This window comes from Amblyomma americanum, chromosome 10 (assembly GCF_052857255.1).
Source record: "Amblyomma americanum isolate KBUSLIRL-KWMA chromosome 10, ASM5285725v1, whole genome shotgun sequence".
Taxonomy (NCBI): Eukaryota; Metazoa; Arthropoda; class Arachnida; order Ixodida; family Ixodidae; genus Amblyomma; species Amblyomma americanum.
In genome coordinates, this window is record NC_135506.1 from 84,135,352 (window position 1) to 84,153,335 (window position 17,984).

General features: G+C 47.8%; 1 protein-coding gene across 1 annotated transcript in view; it reads left to right on the plus strand.

The window, feature by feature from the left end:
- Positions 1-17,984, plus strand: part of LOC144106513 (uncharacterized) — a 90,330-nt gene that overhangs the window by 56,413 nt on the left and 15,933 nt on the right. The window contains exons 7-10 of the mRNA XM_077639356.1: positions 724-897; positions 4,615-4,730; positions 11,811-12,078; positions 15,606-16,151. Of these exons, the coding sequence (XP_077495482.1) occupies positions 724-897; positions 4,615-4,730; positions 11,811-12,078; positions 15,606-16,151 (1,104 nt within the window). The remainder of the gene's footprint in view (positions 1-723; positions 898-4,614; positions 4,731-11,810; positions 12,079-15,605; positions 16,152-17,984) is intronic.

Here is a 17,984-nt window from a genome sequence, read left to right on the forward strand (position 1 = left end):
CCGCCAACACCAGTAATACTTGTTCATTCTTCAACGCTGCCAGCACGCGGCTTTATCGCTTTGTGTGTGATGCAAGAGGTGGCCAGATTTATCTCGATTGATACTAGACAGGCGGAGGTGATTCTATGTTGCTCCAGAATTTTATGATAACTTTGCAGACCCTATATCGAAAGTTCGCTATCAGCTTGGGTCCTGGGGACGTAACGCCACCGCCGGGGTCGGTTGTGTAAGGAACACTACCTGCTAAACGGCAAGCACTTTTAATGCCGGGTTTTTCAGCTTTTGCGGCATAGTATTGCAACGCAGTGGTGACGGCAGTCCAGGCAGTGAGGAAGAAAGCGAGTGTTTCCGAAAGAAACTGTTTACTTGTCTAACCTGCGCCCACAATGGACTTGATGACTCGATCAGCGGCGGCGCAAAACAACAAGTGTGCTCGGCGGTCGTCGAACAAAATGCTCGCCACTTCCGGCCGTGCCCAATTTAAAGCTGATAGCGAACTCTCGAGATGGGGCGTGCAAAGTTACTAGAACATTCCGGAACAACATAGAATCAGTTCTGCCTGTATAAGATCAATCGAGATAAATCTGGTCGCTCCATCCGCGCAGCATGAACAGCGACGCCTTTAAACGGTAGCCCATGGAGACCCTTCTAAGCGATCCGGATGACAGAGATTAGGTCATTAGGCGTGAGTGGTAGCTCAGTACAGTGTGGTCCGCTTCGCAGGTCGACAGAACTGAACAGCTTAAAAAGCTCTCGGTGTTACTGCGCAACCACGGCGAGGCGACGCTGCTGAACTACGTGGGTTTCTCCCTCGCGGCGTTCGTGTCGCCCGCTCTGCCGCATGGCGGACCCGCACAAGAGCTGCTCCCTCTCAGCCACGGGGAACACGTGCCCCAGGTAAGTGACACACAACCATCGTACTCCTTTCGCTTTAGGAGAGAGAGGAAACTGTAAGGCCATTTTAAATGCCATAATTTCTTGACTGTATCGTTGAAAATAACAAAAAATTGCTTGATTATCCGCACCCAGCTCACTGTCCGCAGGGACGAAATTTACAGTGCATGAACGCGTAAGAGCTCCGAAACGCCGTGGTCGCTGAGTGGTTAGGGCGCTCGGCTACTCATCCAGGGAACCGGGTTCGAACCCGACCGCGGCGGCAGCGTTTCGATGGAGGCGAGACGCAAAGGCGACCGTGTGCTGTGCGATGTCAGTGCACGTTAATGATCCCCAGGTGGTCGAAATTATTCCGCATTCCTCCACTGCAGCACCTCTTTCTTCCGTTCTTCTTTCGCTCCCTCCTGTATCCCTTCACTTACGACGTGGTTCTGGTGTCTGCCGAGACAAGTGAGACAGTTACAGTGCCATTTATTTCCTCAGAACCAATTTCATTTCATTTCTCCCTTTCTGGCGAGTTATTTTTTTCCGATCGCTAGAATAAAATATACAGCCTCCGAAGCGGCCGGAACTGGTCCTTGAAAACTCAACTGGTCCATGAAAACGGAACCGGTATTTAACCATCAGCTCAAACAAAGCCTTATATTCCTTCTTGGTGCTGGAAAGCTCTACCCACCGCTCGGAAAAGTTTCTGAGTCGAGTCACAAACTGGGAGCACGTTTCCCCATTCATGGGCGATGCCCCCTTTAACTTCCCTCTGAATCCTTCCTCCATGAACCGAAATCGCAGCATTAGAGCTTGCTTTAACTTGTCGTAGCTCGTACAATCAGGCGCGGACATTCGAAGAAAAATGCTCAGCGCTTCGCTGCTCAAACACAGACTCAGAAAAGTGGACCATCGGTCCCGTGGCCGCCCTTGGTTTTGTGCTACGCGCTCACAACGGCTCAAATATGCATCGCGGTCATCGAGCTGTTCATTGAAAACAGGCATAACTTTGTGCGGGTTCACTTTGTTTCCATGGACCGCTCCCCTCTCTTCGGACCCGGACCTGGAGTCCGTTTCGGGGTACTTGCGGGTTCCCGCCTCAAAAACACCTCTTTTTCCATTCAAGCAAAGCCATTCTTATTTTTAATCTTCCCTTTGCTTCTCTAGCTCCCCATGTCTCCTAGGACTTTCGCGTTCTCGATTCTTCCTTGTACCAAATGCGCTCTGCATTTTTCTCTTCGCGGCGTTTAGCCCGCTCCTGTTCACTCCACGAGAACAGTTCCTTACCTTCAAAGCCAAAGCTTCTTCCCTGCTCTACCAGTCTGTCAAACTCGACCTCTGCCATCGTGCTCAGAAAACAGTGGAAATTTAGCCACTAGCATGAACCTCTTCTGACCCCCTCGTTGACCCTTCGGAGCCTCAGCCCTGACACGTTGTCCTGTCGCGGACGCCAATTATTGTCACAACTACCGCTCGTCGACCGGCTGCCTGGCGCAAGCCGTCGAAGCACAGGGGTCGCTTTACGCTTCCCTGTGGCCTAAAGGCGAGTGTTGGAGAAATTTATTTGTAAAGGCCGGTCAGCCCATGCGTGGTGCACGTGTGTCTGTGCGTCGGTGATCGAGAAGGAATTCAATGGGTTATGTTCCTAAAACAAACAATTTACTTGGAGGCAAAGAACAACAGTACAAAGCAAAAACTAACAGAGGGATTGGCAGAAAGAACAAGAGAAAACACCAAACGGGACAATCAGGAGACACACAATACAGAAGTTAATCCGCCCAACTACGTCAAGTACAACAGAGGCGTACAATGCATTAGATGTACAGAATACAACGTTACATAGACAACAAAAAAGGAAAAGTCCTGCGGGCAGTTCACATACAGGGGCCAAGGTGACTACTCCGGTTCGGGTGGCTGTCGATGCGGCGATGGCTCGAAGGCGGCGGGCCTTGTGCGATGGAACGCGTGCCTCGGCGCGGTAATTCGGCCCTCAATGCCGCTAACACACCACCCAACCTCTTTTGCTGCCTGTCTTACCCCAATTGAATGTATCCAGCTTCCCCTGCATGTGATCATGTCTTCCCCCGACTGTCCTCAGCTCCTTGCAACCAGAACGGGGCTGGTGGCCGGCACATAGTTTTCCTCCCATAATCGGGACGCTTTCTCTTTGTTTCTCCACACCGGGACGACGGGCAGAAAGGACTCCGTAACCCGCGAAGCTTCCCGGGAGCGCGCCGGAGATCCGCGCCCCACGGGAGGGCAGGAGAAAGCGCACAAGAATTATATGTTCCCTGACAGGCGTCGCCGAGTCGGCCAGGCCAACACGCTCGAGTTTCGGCAACCGGCGCATATGCACCATCGTCCTTGAAATCGCCACGCCTCCTTAGAACTCCGCTGTGGTTTTGGTTTGCCAATGGCCGAGCTCGGAGAAAGAACTTGACGAATCCCCCGCTAACAGCCGTGCTGCGACCATGTTACTGCTCTATGTGAGCTCCCCCCTCTGCTCGGGCCCAGTGTGCCACGTCCCGCTGGTCTGTGACAGCGACCCATACAAACACGTGTAAGCAAAACTTACGAAAATATTTTTCTGGTTTCGCACAGAACCCCCGGAGGCAGCCGTTCTTAAACAGTTGGCGAGTGCTTTGATGAAGAGTGTGCCAAAGTACACTTCGCCATTTCGAAGCTTTGTAAAACGTCACAACACATGCTTGTTGTGAAGCCGAAATTACCCCAAAAGGCGCTCTATCGGCTTGATGTTTGTCCAATCCGCGCAGGCTTTTCATCTAGTCTCACATGTAAACGCATCCGCCAAATTTGTTTGTTTACAATATAGCCGCTCACACTAGACATCCGAGACAGCACTGCACAAAGAGCAGTTCTGTAACGCCTTGGAAAAAGTGTAGCCGCGCACTGCAGCAAACGACGGCGCAGACGACACCGATGGCCTCCTGCTGCTCCGGCGCACGCGAGCGCTTCCCATGTGCGTAATGACGGTGTTGTCTTCGGCTACTGTGTGCGGTTCTGTTATGTTTATTGTGCTGTCTGAAGACTGCCTTCAGTGTAAACATGTACATAGTTTGAACGGCATCATTTGCGCGTGAATGTAGCGTGCGGCAGCATTTCGCACCGCACAAGAAGCTTGCATGATTCGGAGAAAAACCCAGCGTACAGAATGCCTTGGGCTTCATAATGACGTAGCCCATTTCGTCCCATTGATGTATTAACAAACAGAGGCCCCCCTGAGTGCCGTGGGAAACAAGGAAATGTAAGTTTTGTTCACATGTGTGTCCATGGGCCGGGCACCCGCTTCGTATACCCCCCGGTTGCGGGCGACTCGCAGAACTTTCGCAGTGTTTTAAAAATACTCCGCCTTTGAAATGAAGTTTCATACGTTCGCAGTCTGCTATAGAATGTTCATGGTTTTCACCAAAGGGTGAGAGCAGGGGCGCAATCTGAAATCAGAAAACTCCTTTGAAAATGTTGGTGAAAATGGGTACGAGGCCTACTTTCCACCCACCGTCAGCACAGCCGGAGGCAGCAGCGCCACCGCACCTTGCTGACGTCACAGGTCGGTGTTGGTCTATAGGCTCTAACGTGCAGCTTTGCTTACGCCTCACAGAATGCCTGAGCATTGGTTGACATATACCAGCTCCAAGGCCGCTTTTTCCTCGGTGTAAGAAGCGACCGCAACAGCCGAGTCGGCTCAGGCCCAACTGAACGCCGTCCAAAACGCAGGTGCCCGAAGAGCTGCAGGCATGCTTCCACCTGCTGGCGAGGACCTACCGCTTCGGAGCGCTCTCCCTCGCCCGTCAGGCGGTCAGCCGGGACCCCACCGACGGAAGCAGCTACAAGTCGGTTGCTCACGCCATTTCTCCGAGAGCGAATAATTACAAAGGCCAAGCTTTTGAAGGAAATCTAAATTCTAGACGCCACTTAAAATTCTCGTCTTTGAACCAGTACAGCAACAGGGAGCACGCCTAGCGAAGGAGGCGAGACGTTGGAGGGCTTCGAATTGACTGCATTATCATGAAAACTTTGTTTACGGCCCTTTTTCATACCAGGATACTTGCACCTGTAGCATCGAGGTTTAGGCTTGCTGGCTTGTGAGGATTAACGTCCCAAAACAACGCAGGCTATGGAGGGACGCCGTAGTGTGGGGCTCCCAAGAGTTTCGACCAGCTGGGGTTCTTTAAGATGCACTGTCATAGTACAGTGCATTTGGCCTCTATTAAAATGCGACCACCGAGGGCGGGATCGATCTCGCGTATTGCGGCTCAGCAGCCGAACACCATAACCACTGACCCACAGCAGCGGGGTATCGAGCTTTGCGTTGTCACTTCTTCTACCGCTGGAGCATTATATCATAAACACAAACCAGAGAATATTGTTCCTCAGTGATTGAGTGGGGGCACTGCGGCGATTGTGTGCAGTCGTGCTCGTTTCCAAAGCACAGAATGGTGTCGTGGCATCAACATTAATCTTTACATACCGTGCGGTCAGGTCCTTAACATAAATTCTATCCTTCGCTCAGAAGCAGGATATAACTTCGTTCAAATTAGACTATAGTTACATGTAAAATAATGTCAGCCCTGCAAGAAGACTCCATGCACTCAAAGCATACTGTATTGCAAGCGCAGCTTAATACTGATAACGTTTAAGAAAACGTACACCATTAACATACACCTCAAAATATACACGGACATGCACGCAAATATTTCACAAAAATACTCCGCTAACTGTAGTAAATATCAGCACTCGAGGTGGTGAATTTGTCTTTAACGATGCTGTACAGCTCAGCACGAGGACCCACTTTCGATTCGCAGCTGTGGTGTCATTTTTTTGTGCTCATATGTGAAAAATATACAGGGTCATCTACTCTTGGTGTGAACACAGCTAAGTGTGGCCGCGCTCTGCGGAGCGCCTGTGCGTCCGGCGCGGCCGCGCATCGAAGCGAAGCGGTGCAAGCGCACTGGGAACCATAGGCAGGGGCTTCGCGTCGGTTGCTACAGCGCTGGAGCACGCTGCTTTTGTTTTGCCGTGAAGCATACTTCAGTAAACGCCAATGACTGAGGGCCCGAAACGGAGTTTCTGGAAAGTGCACTTCACTCACTGTGGCATATGCGACCATTTTAGTGCCCGGCACTAAGCCTTCTACCGAGCCGAAAAGCTGCTGTCAGTGGCAGTTTCTAAGGTCCCAGGTCTGGCCTAAAGGGGCCGAGTGTACAAACCTCATGGATCGATAATCATGATTCACTGACTCAACATGACTGCCATGGCTATAAACTATTATCAGGATTAAACATGACTATCATGATGGAGCATAACATGACATGCCGTGACTGAACAGAGATATAATGACTCATTATGATCTGCCATGATCTGCAATCACTAAACATGAGTCAGTATGATTACCATGACTAAACATGACTATCATGAATAAGCGTGATTTGTCAGGACTGTGCTCTTAGCATGGCTTGTCATGACTAAACATGAATAAACATGATTAAACATGACTTTGATCACATAGCATGATTCACCATGGCTTGCATTGACTAAACACGACTTGCCAGACTCAACATGACTGAAAAGAGATTAAGCTGTGCAGAGGATGGGGGGTAGTATATGGAACAATCTTGTCGTTACCTATATAGAAAGTCAAAATTAAACCATGCAAAGAAAGGCATAACCGTGCCAGCGCACGATAACTCGTGATTAGCCCCAAGCTAAACCGCCCGTAATCTTGTTTGCCTGCAGCGTGTAAACAGCCTGTTTATTCGTCGTTACAGTGTCAGTTAAATTCATAAACTAAAGCTAGTTTCTCAGCACATAAAATAACTTTTTTTCTGGAAGTGAAGCCTTAATTTGCATGATTTTATCTGGACTCTACATGTCGTCATTATCATCATCAGCTTCACTACTCCCACTGCAAGGCAAATGCCTCTCCTATGTCCCTCCAATTAACCTTGTTCTTTGCCAGCTGCTTCCACCGTATACCTGCAAACCTCCTAACCTCATCTGCCCACCTAACCTTCTGCCGCCCACTGCTACGCTTGTCTTCTCCTGAATTCCACTCCCTTACCATTTAGGACCAGCAGTTATCTTGCCTTCGCATTACATGCTCTGCCCAAGCCCATTTCTTACTCTTGATTTCGACCAGGATGTCATTAACCCGCGTTTGTTTCCTCACCCACTCTGACCGCTTCCGGTCTATTAACGCTACACCTATCATTTTTCTTTCTATGGCTCGCTGCGTTGTCTTTAACTTTAGCTATACCCGTTTTGTTAGCCTGCACGTTCGTTTCTATCCCATAGGTGAGTACCGGTAAGATACAGATGTTGCGTACTTTTCTCTTGTCGGATATTGCTAAACTGCCACTCGTGATCGGAGAGAACCTGCCATATGCGCTCCACGCGATTATTATGCTACTAGTTATTTCCCTCTCATGATCTGGATCAGCTCTCAATACCTGCCCTATGTAGACGTATTTCTTTAGCACTTCCAGCACCTCGCTGCCAATTGTGAACTGCTGTTCTCTTGCTAGGCTGTTGAACATTGATTTTCTGCATGTTAAATTTAGGCCCACCGTTCTGCTCTGCCAGAAACAGGCGCCTTCCTGTCTGCGTCTGCCTGTCTAACTTCAGTGACGCTAAGGCGTCGCAATCCTGGCTAATCATGCTGAGCCATGATAGTTGGTAAGTCATGAGTCATCTTTAGCTAAGGCAAGCCATGCTAAGTCGTGGCAATCCTGGCAAATCATGCTGAACCATGATAGTCATGGTTAGTCAGGTAAGTCATGCTAGTCATACTAAGTCATTTGTGTTTATGGCAAGTGATGGTACGCCATGGCAAATCAGGATGATTCATGATAGTCATGTTTTGTCGTGGCAAGTCATGCTAAGTCGTTGGAGCCCTGGGAAATCGTAGTGAGTTACGATAGTCATGTTAATGGTAACGAGTCATGTTTAGTCACCACAAGTGATGGCGTATCATGGTGAGTCATGAAATTCCTGTTTATTCATTGGAAGTGATGTTATACTCCATCATGATAGTCATGTTTTATCCTGATAGTGGTGTTTAGCCATGGCAGTCATGTTGAGTAATACTGAATCATGATTATCGATCAGTGCTGTAAAAATATTTGAAATGTACCATGTTAGGCTGGCTGAAAGATACAAAAGGGAAATAAAACAAAATTTAAATCACATGAGCGACATGGCGCACCTTTTGCTAAAAGTACAAACGTAACCCACACAGACATAGCGAATTGTGGCACGTTCGAACATGCCGCACAAGCATGGTACACGTAGCCTAACAAACACGTTACCCCGTCTTTTAAACAAGTTCTATGCTGAAAATTTTGACGTGTCCCGAGTATGCCGAAAAGATATACAGAGTGTATGTGCTACATTTTAGATTGTAACATGCACATTTTGCTGCTTCTTTCGAATTTTTTTCATGAAATGGCGTTCTTGAAGTAACTTCAGACGTGCTTGGTTTGTGATATTTTCTTTCTGCTCTTTTGTATGTTATTATTGATGTTTCATCCCCTATCTTGATTGCATATTTTGCTCTTCATGTTGCCTGCTGCCCTGTGTGTAGGAGCCGAGGGGCACGTCAAGCCACATCTTGCTGGCTTTTTTTCCCTCGAGCCTCTCCATGTGTACGTGGGAAATAAAGAATTGAATTGAATTTATTACCGATCTATGCAGTTTGTACACTAGGCATCTTTAAGACATACCTGGGACGATACAAAATGCCACAGACAGCAGCTTTTCGGCTCGTTAGAAGCCTTAGCACTGGGCACTACAATGGCCGCAGTATGCCATAGTGAGTAAAGTGCGCTTTCCAGCAACTCCGCTTCGGGCCCTTAGTTGTTGGTGTTCACTGAAGTGTACACTATTAACAAAAATGCACCCAAATGGGAGTTAATGGCTCGTACTTTAGCGCACACCCGAAAGAGGTTTTATTCACTCCTTATGAATAAAATATTCGATTTACTCCTTTATAAAAGGGAGGTACTTAGGAGTACAAGGGAGTTTTTACTAGCCGCAGAAGTGAAGCCCAAAAATGGAGTCATTCAGGCTGATTCTTACAACAGTGCCAGCGGCGGAAACAGGCAGTAGCTGCGGGGGCAGCCGGAAATCCAACTTGGGAAACTGCGCTGCCTTAATGTCCCCCGTGCGTCACGCGTTCTTTTCGCCGTCTGCAAGCCCAGTGACCCCGTAGGCGAAGGCGGCAGGAGTCGTCTGCTTTTGCAGTACTAGCTTGTTTGGTTGGATATATTCATAGATAAGGGAATATAGCATTACAATCAATAGTTCAAAAGTGAAAAGGAGTCGCGGAGTAGTTTTCATGGTCATGCATCACACTATATTTGACTAAATACAAGAGCAAAATAAGTTGAAAATGAAAGCACCCCTGAAGTTAGTTTGGTATGGCAGTGTTTGCCTTCATATTCACTTTAAGGCTTGGCAATTTCATTATGACTGAGGAAAAATGTAGCCTCATCATTTCAATCAAGACATCAGCGTCGAAACTATATTCTATCAGAGTTCCATGTTATGCAACGCACCGAGAGATCAACACTGAAAAAAAAAACTCAGAGTTAGGCCTAAGAAGGGGCTCTAACGGGGTGGCGACACTAACAAAGGAAGGTCAGGCATGGTTAGAACACTGTAGGCTTCACAAGAATTATGCGGCTTACTGCAGCGGAAAACGGCGACAAGACGATATCTAGTACCGCGGCAGGCGCCCGTGAAGGAGCACAAGTGAGCATAGGTCCAGCGACGACGGTAACCAGGGGGTCGTCACTCACCGCCATTATCAGACGACTGACCACAAGCAGACGAGATGCTATGTGGCGGGGCGGATGGCGCAAAGTGGTGTTTTTTACTCCTTTCGGGACTTGGGGCTCATTGAGACCAAGAAGCTCCATTTAAAAATGGGATTTATAGGGAGGAGAACCCTCATTTATACTTCATTATTCAGTGCAGGGAGCAAAATAGGTGATTTAGAACATTTTTACTCCATATTGATGGAGTAAATGTTTCCGCATATGGAGTATAAAGGGTTGCGCCAACCATATAAACTCCCATTTGGGTTGATTCTTATTTAAAGTGTACTTTACGGCAAAACAAGAGCGGCGGTCTCCATAATAATTGTTTTTTTGGGGAAAGCAAATGGCGCAGTATCTGTCTCGCATATCGGCGGACACCTGAACCGCGCTTTAAGGGAAGGGATAAGGGAGGGAATGAAAGAAGAAAGGAAGAAGTGCCGTAGTGGAGGGCTCCGGAATAATTTCGACCACCGGGGGTCTTTAACGTGCACTGAAATCGCACAGCGCACGGGCACCTTAGCGTTTTGCTTCCATAAAAACGCAGCCGCCGCGGTCGGGTTCGAACCCGGGAACTGCGAATCAGTAGCCATCGCTTTGGCATCCGACGGGAGTGCGCTGCGGCGCTTCGCTTTGATGCGCGGCCGGAGTGCGGCCACGCTGAGCCGTGTTCTCGGTAAGAGTGGATGCACTGCTAATCAATGCAGTCGGTGAAATCCAGCGCACCTCCTGCTCCTATGCGACAATTCAGCTGCGTGGTAGAATCGGGAATTGCAAACAAGAATTTGAGTACACGTCGTGCGCACGCTGTTTTATTCGTGTTGCACCACTGAGCGGTGCTGGTTATTTCTGCGAACACCCACCGGATCCCATTGGCGGCTTGTGGTTATTTTTTCTTCGGCTTTTAATAATTCCCCATTGAGAAACACAGAAAATTAAAAAAAAGATATCCACCATGCTCCTTGGTTTCGCTGACTCTTGGCTTCTGTTATATATGCGAACACCTAAATATATTGGAACATTACATCAGAAATTTTGAAGAACCCTCCACCTAAACACCACTGCGTCCAGTGCAAATCTATTTCTCCAGTTGAATGAGCATTATTAGAAGCATGAGGTGCAGCGTTCGTTTTCTAATGCGCGATTTCGGCAGGCAGGCAGCCGTTTTCGATCGCAAAGCTTCCGACACATGCAGATGTGAAGCCGCGAAGGTCGCCTTACTTTGCAACGGCTTTCACTTCCAAAATTCTGCAATGCCTTATAAGCTTTACCTTGATGAGACCCATTCTAGACAGGCGCGCAATTTTGCTTGCTTTATTTCTAATGTTGCTAATTCCGCAAGTAAGAATTTTTACTCAGTGGCCGTTAACGCGCAGATAAAGGAAGAATTTGGGGCGGCAGTGCAGGTGTGTCTGGTTTTCGTCGCCGACCAAGAATTAGGATTCCTTATTTTTCCAACGCGCTTTATCATTAGGACTTCTTCGCCCCACCCTGAAATACTTCATAGATCCAATGTCAAAAAGCGCCAGAAATTTAGGATGCACCGCAACCGATTGCTTGAATTTTTCGGGCCTTGTTCATACTTGTGCCAATACCTAAGGCGTCTTATAATGTGTACTGCGGAACCTTGTTAATGCCGACTGCAAGGAAGCCCTGTTACCAAAAGCGCATTCACCTTCTCCTATTTATCATTTCTTTGTAGCTTTATTGTTTCTATATTATTTCATTGTAGGCAGTGTTACTGTTCGTGAGGATTAGCGCTCATAATTTTATCTGGTGTACTCCAGCGTTTCGCGTATAGTTACGTTTGGCATGTTGTTCAAAACGTAGAACACTAATTTATTTTTCTGACTTTGACAGCGAATAAAGATGATTTCTTCTAGAATTTTGTTCTAAATCTTTCAACTCGGCGATTGTGGCTAGAAGACAAACATCTATCTACGACTTTTCATGTTGCTTTTGGCATTAGGCATGCACGGGCAGTAAGACTTCAGTAAAAGGCCAAATGGGCAGCAATAAAGTGTGGACCTTCCTCACTTTGAGCGTTTCAAGACTCCGTCGGGCGAACAACTTTGTTTCTCTTCTTTCCCATGGCAGGTATGAAGGTGAAATGCGGGTTTTGGTCGACGGCGCTCGGGACCAGCTGTCCGCCCTGCTGCGCAACGGCACCGCGTGGATGACGGCCTCCGAGCTGTGGACGGCGCTGCAGAGGCTCGACACCCTCCGCGTGGTGTTCCTCGGGGAACCGGAGGACACCTCGGAGCGCCTGTCGCGCTACTACGCCTCTGCGCTGAACGACGTCAGCGGGGGGTCCTTAAACGCACGGCTACGGGACTGGACTACGGTGAGGCAGAGCCGTGAAAACGTGGGACTGTCGCTCTTAGCTTCGCTGTTATAGCTGCACCTGAATCACGCCTCAAATGTTTCAGTAAATCGTGCATCAGTAAAACAGGAAGAAGAGAAAACAGAATTTAACCCGAAAGGCTCCGGAAAAGTAAAAGAATCCCGGTGCAAAGAGCCAACAAAGTAGATAGCGAGAGGTTTATCACAAATGTGCCCTCGTTTGCGAAAAAAAATGGCATAAGGGTACACCAAGTAGTTCAAAAATAACCTACATTTTTCGCAGCTTACCTGGTTGAGCCAGCAGCGACATCAGTAACCGCACCGCACCTTCCTACCTGGTCTCCTCACTGAACAAAAAGTGAACCTGATTCGCATGACCGCATTTTTATCATGCCCAACAGCCCAACGCCTTCGCCGCCCTTGGCACTTACGGCCAAAAGACATCCGCGCACCATTTCTATGGGCCATTGGATTAGGAACGGAGTTTTCGATTACGAGGTACACAGCGATTACATGCGCACTGACATGCTCGGACTCAGTTCACACTTACATACTGACACTTTGTGTTCTAGAAGTGTCTTGGCAGGCTAACTTTAATGAAGCCCTCAGGCATTTTCTTTCTCATTGTCATTTGCCACGCAGTTCACCTGTGTTAGACGCGTGAGGAAATATAAATAAATGTACCGTTTTTTAATTGACAGAGCGCGCAAAAACCGACGTCGGGCTGAGGTCTTTCAAGGAATCGTAGGTACATTATTTCCCTGCCCAGCTTTCGCCGCTGGTGGAAACTCCATTTTTTTTTTCGACATGTTACTCGCCTACCAACGCCACGTCAATCTGCTGTTGCCCAGGGTAGGGTAGCAGCGGTTATCTCTCAAGGAGCGATGCTAGAAACGGCGGGTGCAGATGCCGCACTCTTACTGGTGTATGAAGGATCAAAGATGGCAGCAGAGCTGCAGCGCCGCTTTGGACGAAACAACGCTCAGCCTACTTGGCCTTTCTTCAAGGACTTCACTATGTTCGGAAGCGACCACTCAAAGTAAACTGTTTCCTCTGATGATTGTGTAGGCGCGCCATGTCCGTTATCAAGGAAGAACCTCATGCTTGGTACTCGAGCCCGAAAATCAATTTTCAATCAATCACGCTCACTGTCCTGCCGTGCGCCAATGTCTTTCTGCAGGATATCTTTGCTGAGAAGGCAGCTGTAGTGGGAAAAATGGCCGTGCAGCTTCGAGAAAATTCTCAAGCCTTGTGCGCACGGTGCGACTTCAGAAATTGACAGTTGAAATATGTATTTATTTGCCGGCAAATTAAAAAGCGCCGCTTTCTTAAGCTGATCTCACAACTGCAGGGCCAGTTACAGATCCTTATGCGCATTGTGCAATCAGCAGAAGGTATTCTCACAAAGTTTATACTGGGTGTTTCATCTAATACTTTGCAGAATTTTTAAAAATAGGCTTTTTGAGTTAGCAGGGCGTTTTTTCGGCATGACATGGTGAGTGGCGTAGATCAGAATAAAGCTAACACACACTGAATAACAGAATTTTTAACTAATATTGAAAAGTTAACTTTTTAACTATCACTGTTAGACTCTTTATTTATTGAGAGGCTTGTAGCCTATCATAATTAATATCCATTTCAGTTTTTACAATTTCGAAAACGCGGTTACCTTTGGTGCTGTAGCCCAAGTTTTGGCTACTTTGACAAGTTACGTGCGCTGGAGAAATTGTTTTGCTTGCAAGCTTGTCGGAAGCGCGTGTCATTTGACGCGATGTAGCCAGAATTTGTTGGGCTACAGCGCCGAGGGTAACAGTGTCTTCGAAATTCTACGAACTGATATTGATATTACGTACGGTGGGCAGCACGCCTCTCAATAATTCTGGAGTCTAAGGGTAGTAGTTGAAAAATTATCCTTTGAATATTAGTTAACCATCCTGCTAGTTAGCACATCTTAGCTATATTCTGATGTACTACAGCGCTGACAATGCTATGCCGAAAAAAGCGCGTTTCTAACTCAAAAAGCATATCTTTAAAAATTGTGTATAGTCTTATGTGAAACACCCTGTATATATACAGCGGGGCAATGACAATTACATTCTTAGCTCTTGGATGTAAGCGCACACTATGTGGGCAAACATTAGAGCTCCACCAATACAAAATTACTGCGTACGTTCAAAGTTTTTTAAAAGCGACGATGAGAGAACGTACTTCCTTGTGCATTCTTTAATAACTCATCATTTATATGTACATCTCATTTTCAGTTGGTGATAAGCATATTTTGCTCCTATTGTATCAGCTGCAGTCGCTAAATGTCATATTTATTAAAAAGACTCCCTAGAGCTCATGCAGCAGCGACTACAGTCGGGCACAGCTTAATTCTTCAGTGAAGTTTCATCCACATTCATGGATGCCACGCACTGCATCTATGTGGCAAATAGATAGTATTTTTCCGACTTTTGTGCTACGCAAACAAAGATGCTAAAATTGGAACAGTTACTCAAAAACAACCCCACTGCAAATCACACGTGATCTTATGCGTGGCCGTTAAGAGCAGTGCAGTGCTTTTCATATGCATTCCGTCTTTTTTTCCCGTGTTCTTAGTCTCTTTCGAAAAACCAATAATATTGGTTTTAAATTTGAATATTTTGCTTTCTGCACACTTCAGTACAGCTAGCAAAAATTTCGAGCAGTTTTTTATTTTTGTGTCGCTTTTATCCATCTTCTGATAATGTCTCCCCTCTGAAAAACAGGCTGGGTAACATCAGGCGCGATGGTGAACCTTTTTGATCTGAATAAACAGCCTTCTGAATCTCTGGTTTAAAAACGAACACTTCGAGCAATGACGGTCACTCTACTATAAACCGTGCGAAGCTAAGCAGTATCGGCCGTATGCATTGGAATAACGTTGTCTTCTCAAGAGCCAGATTTGTGCTGTTGTACAAACTGAAGTGCAGATGAGCTGCTTAATGCTCACATTTACCAGCTATTTGCAATGCATTTGAAAGCGCGTGTTCATTTCATAAGTAGGAAAGGAAATGAGTTTAGGCGGGACGAGTAATGCGGATAAGAGATATCGATCGTCCTTTAAGGATACGGCATGGACTAGCACAGAAGGTATATGCAGGCCACTGAATAAGGTCAGAACAGCTGCTGATATTAGAGAGTTTGAGAGGATAGATTGGCGCAGATGGTGCAGTACAATATTAGAGGTCAGGGAGCGATGCCTTCCTTCTGCAGAGTGCGAAGTCAGGGTGAGGATTATGTTGCAGACACTTCGGCTCTTTCGTTTTCGTTTGGTTGTGTATGGCTAAGGAGGTGATTTCTTAGCGCTTGGTGGCACAACTTAAAAATACAAGCGTTTCTCATTATGGAGAACACATAATTTGGGCGAGCATTGATTACAGTAGCTTTTGAAAAGGGAGAAGGGGAATGGATCTATGATACTGCACATCACAGTAAGAATAAAAGGGGCGGCTCATCACGCACAAAAATATAACAAAGAAACGCGTAAAAATTTTGTTTCGTGACCTGTGTTGCTTACAAACGCAGACCAATCACTCAGGAAATGTGGCAACCTTTACTTCCACAACTGGGGCCAAGCCGACCCTTCTTCAGGAGTACGTCCTCCAGCAGACAGAGACCAACAACCTCTACTGGGGAAACCTGAATCGCACGGAAGAGAACCTCGAGACTCGGTGGCCACCGATGCACGTCGAACCCCGTGTCGACTACTTCGAGGCGCGCAACACGTTGCTCATCTCCCCCAGCCTGGTGTCCTTCCTGTCTTCCTTGCTGGTGGGCCTGGATCCCCTGGTATTGCCCGTGCTCGGCTCCGACGTCGTGGGCGGCCTCCTGAGCGTGGTGGCAAGCAGCCGGCGGCTGCCAGGGGTCGACAACGTTTCGGCCCGTCTGCCAGAGATCGGAGGCATTCGGACACTGGCAAAGCGCAGGGAAAACGCGACCCGCTGCTTCCAGGCCCAGTACGCCAACCTGACGGGTGACCGGCAGCGGTGGACGAGCGTGCCTGAGCAACTCTTTTTCGAGTCGGCAGTTGTGGAGCCCCTGTTCGCTCTATACAGGAGCTACCTTGAAAAGGTAATGCGTTCGAGCGATAGGAAACATTTTGATGTGCATCACAAACACAACGCAAATTTCATCCAACAAGATTTAGGTATTTCGTCATAATCTTTTGCCTAGTCCCGCTTTTGTATTGGGTAAATGAAGCTTCATGTCAATATTGTTAGTTCTTCCACCAGCACCTTGTTTCGTGGAGCTCTCTTGGCTAGTGCGGTGACCTTGGTTTCTGAAATCGCGCCGTATACTATATGTTTGTGGAGGAATAGACCAGAATTGCTTTGTGGAAAAGACTGACTGCCGTTCTCTAAATGTCCTAAAATACGCAACGTTAGCTTTGAACACGAGATGGTTTCATTTGTGCCATCTCTGCGGACAACATACGTACCGCTCCACTTAAAGACGCAATTTTCGACAATGCACCTGCCCAGAAAAAAGAAAGGCGTTAGCATGATGACTACAAGATTTCTTTAACCTATATTTGTAGCAATAGCATATTGGTGTCAATAGCAATGGCGAGGTGGTGTAGCACGTTTATTAAAAGAGCCTTTACGTAAGGCGTATAACAGGTGCTGGCCCAAGATGACGAGGGCGCGTCGCAGGTTCAGGTCCCGGAAGGCGGGCCAGATGGACCACGGTGGGGGTGAGGGGAAAGGATAGGCGGGGGACTGGAATGCCAAGTGGCGCACTGTAAGGCAGTGTTCTTTATCTACATATGTTTGTGGACAGTTTGAGCACTGAGGTATGGAAGTGTGCCTATACAAAAAAGTTGGTTAGTGTATGAAGGAGATTAAATTGTATTCGGCGAAAAATGCGAGCTTCACGGATCGATAAGGTTGGGTTTGGCGGTGGTAAATCAGCTAAGTACAATTTTTGCTGCGTGTAGTATTCGTAGACTGATTTTGTAAGCTCTGACTGCGTGCACTGTCGGTGGGCTCATTCATGAGATCCCGGCGCCCCGTGTATAGTATCGCAGGGAAGCTGGTGAGCCAGCTTATTGCCGGGAATGCCATGTGACCAGGGATGCACCGAAGGTTCACTGGTCGTAGGCTCAATGCTGTGAGGGCGGCATGTAAGGCCAATGGGTAGGGAAGGGGAGGGCTCTCTCGTGACAGGCAAGCAGAGCTGCCTGCAAGTCTGTATAGACTACGCATGCAGATGCGGGCGGTAAGGTGGCGAAGTGTGCGATGGCATCGACGATCCCGTGTATTTATAGGGCGTGAGTGGAGGGTGGGGAAGTGTATGAACCAGTAGTGGTTGTAAAGAGCAAAGGGTGGAGGAAGAAGGCGCACTGTGTAGCCCGCCGTTTCTGTGAGGCAGGCGCCTGTGTAGGCCACCGCTGTAGTGTACAAAGGTGGCTTGAAGTTGTATGCGTATGCTTGGCGGCGGCCTGCGTGTGGGTGTACGAACATGTTGCATGGAATTGGTGCGAGGCGGAGGTTAGGGTGGTAGATCGATGACTGCGGTGGGTCTGGTAAAGAGGTGAGTGTGCAGGGAGTCTGGGATAGCACCTAGCGCCAAGATGGTGAGCTGGACAGGTGGATTATTTGTCACTCCCTGTGTAGGTTAAGGAGGGCTTGAAGGGGGTGTAAAAGGCCTGTTCTGTACAGGATAACTGTGGAGTCTGACGGGGGAGTCCTAGTGTTGCTTTGTGTTGTGCATTGAGGCCCCGTATTAGTTTGTCTTGTGTGCGTCTAAGGTGGCAGTAAGGAATGCAGTATAGAAATTAACTAAGGGCCAGCACTTGAGCAAGGCGGCTGGCGTGTGTCTCGGTGAGGCCGGCATATTTTTAGACTACGTGGTGGAGTAAATGTGTGATTGAGTGGCGTGTGCGTATGAACTGATTGATGGCAG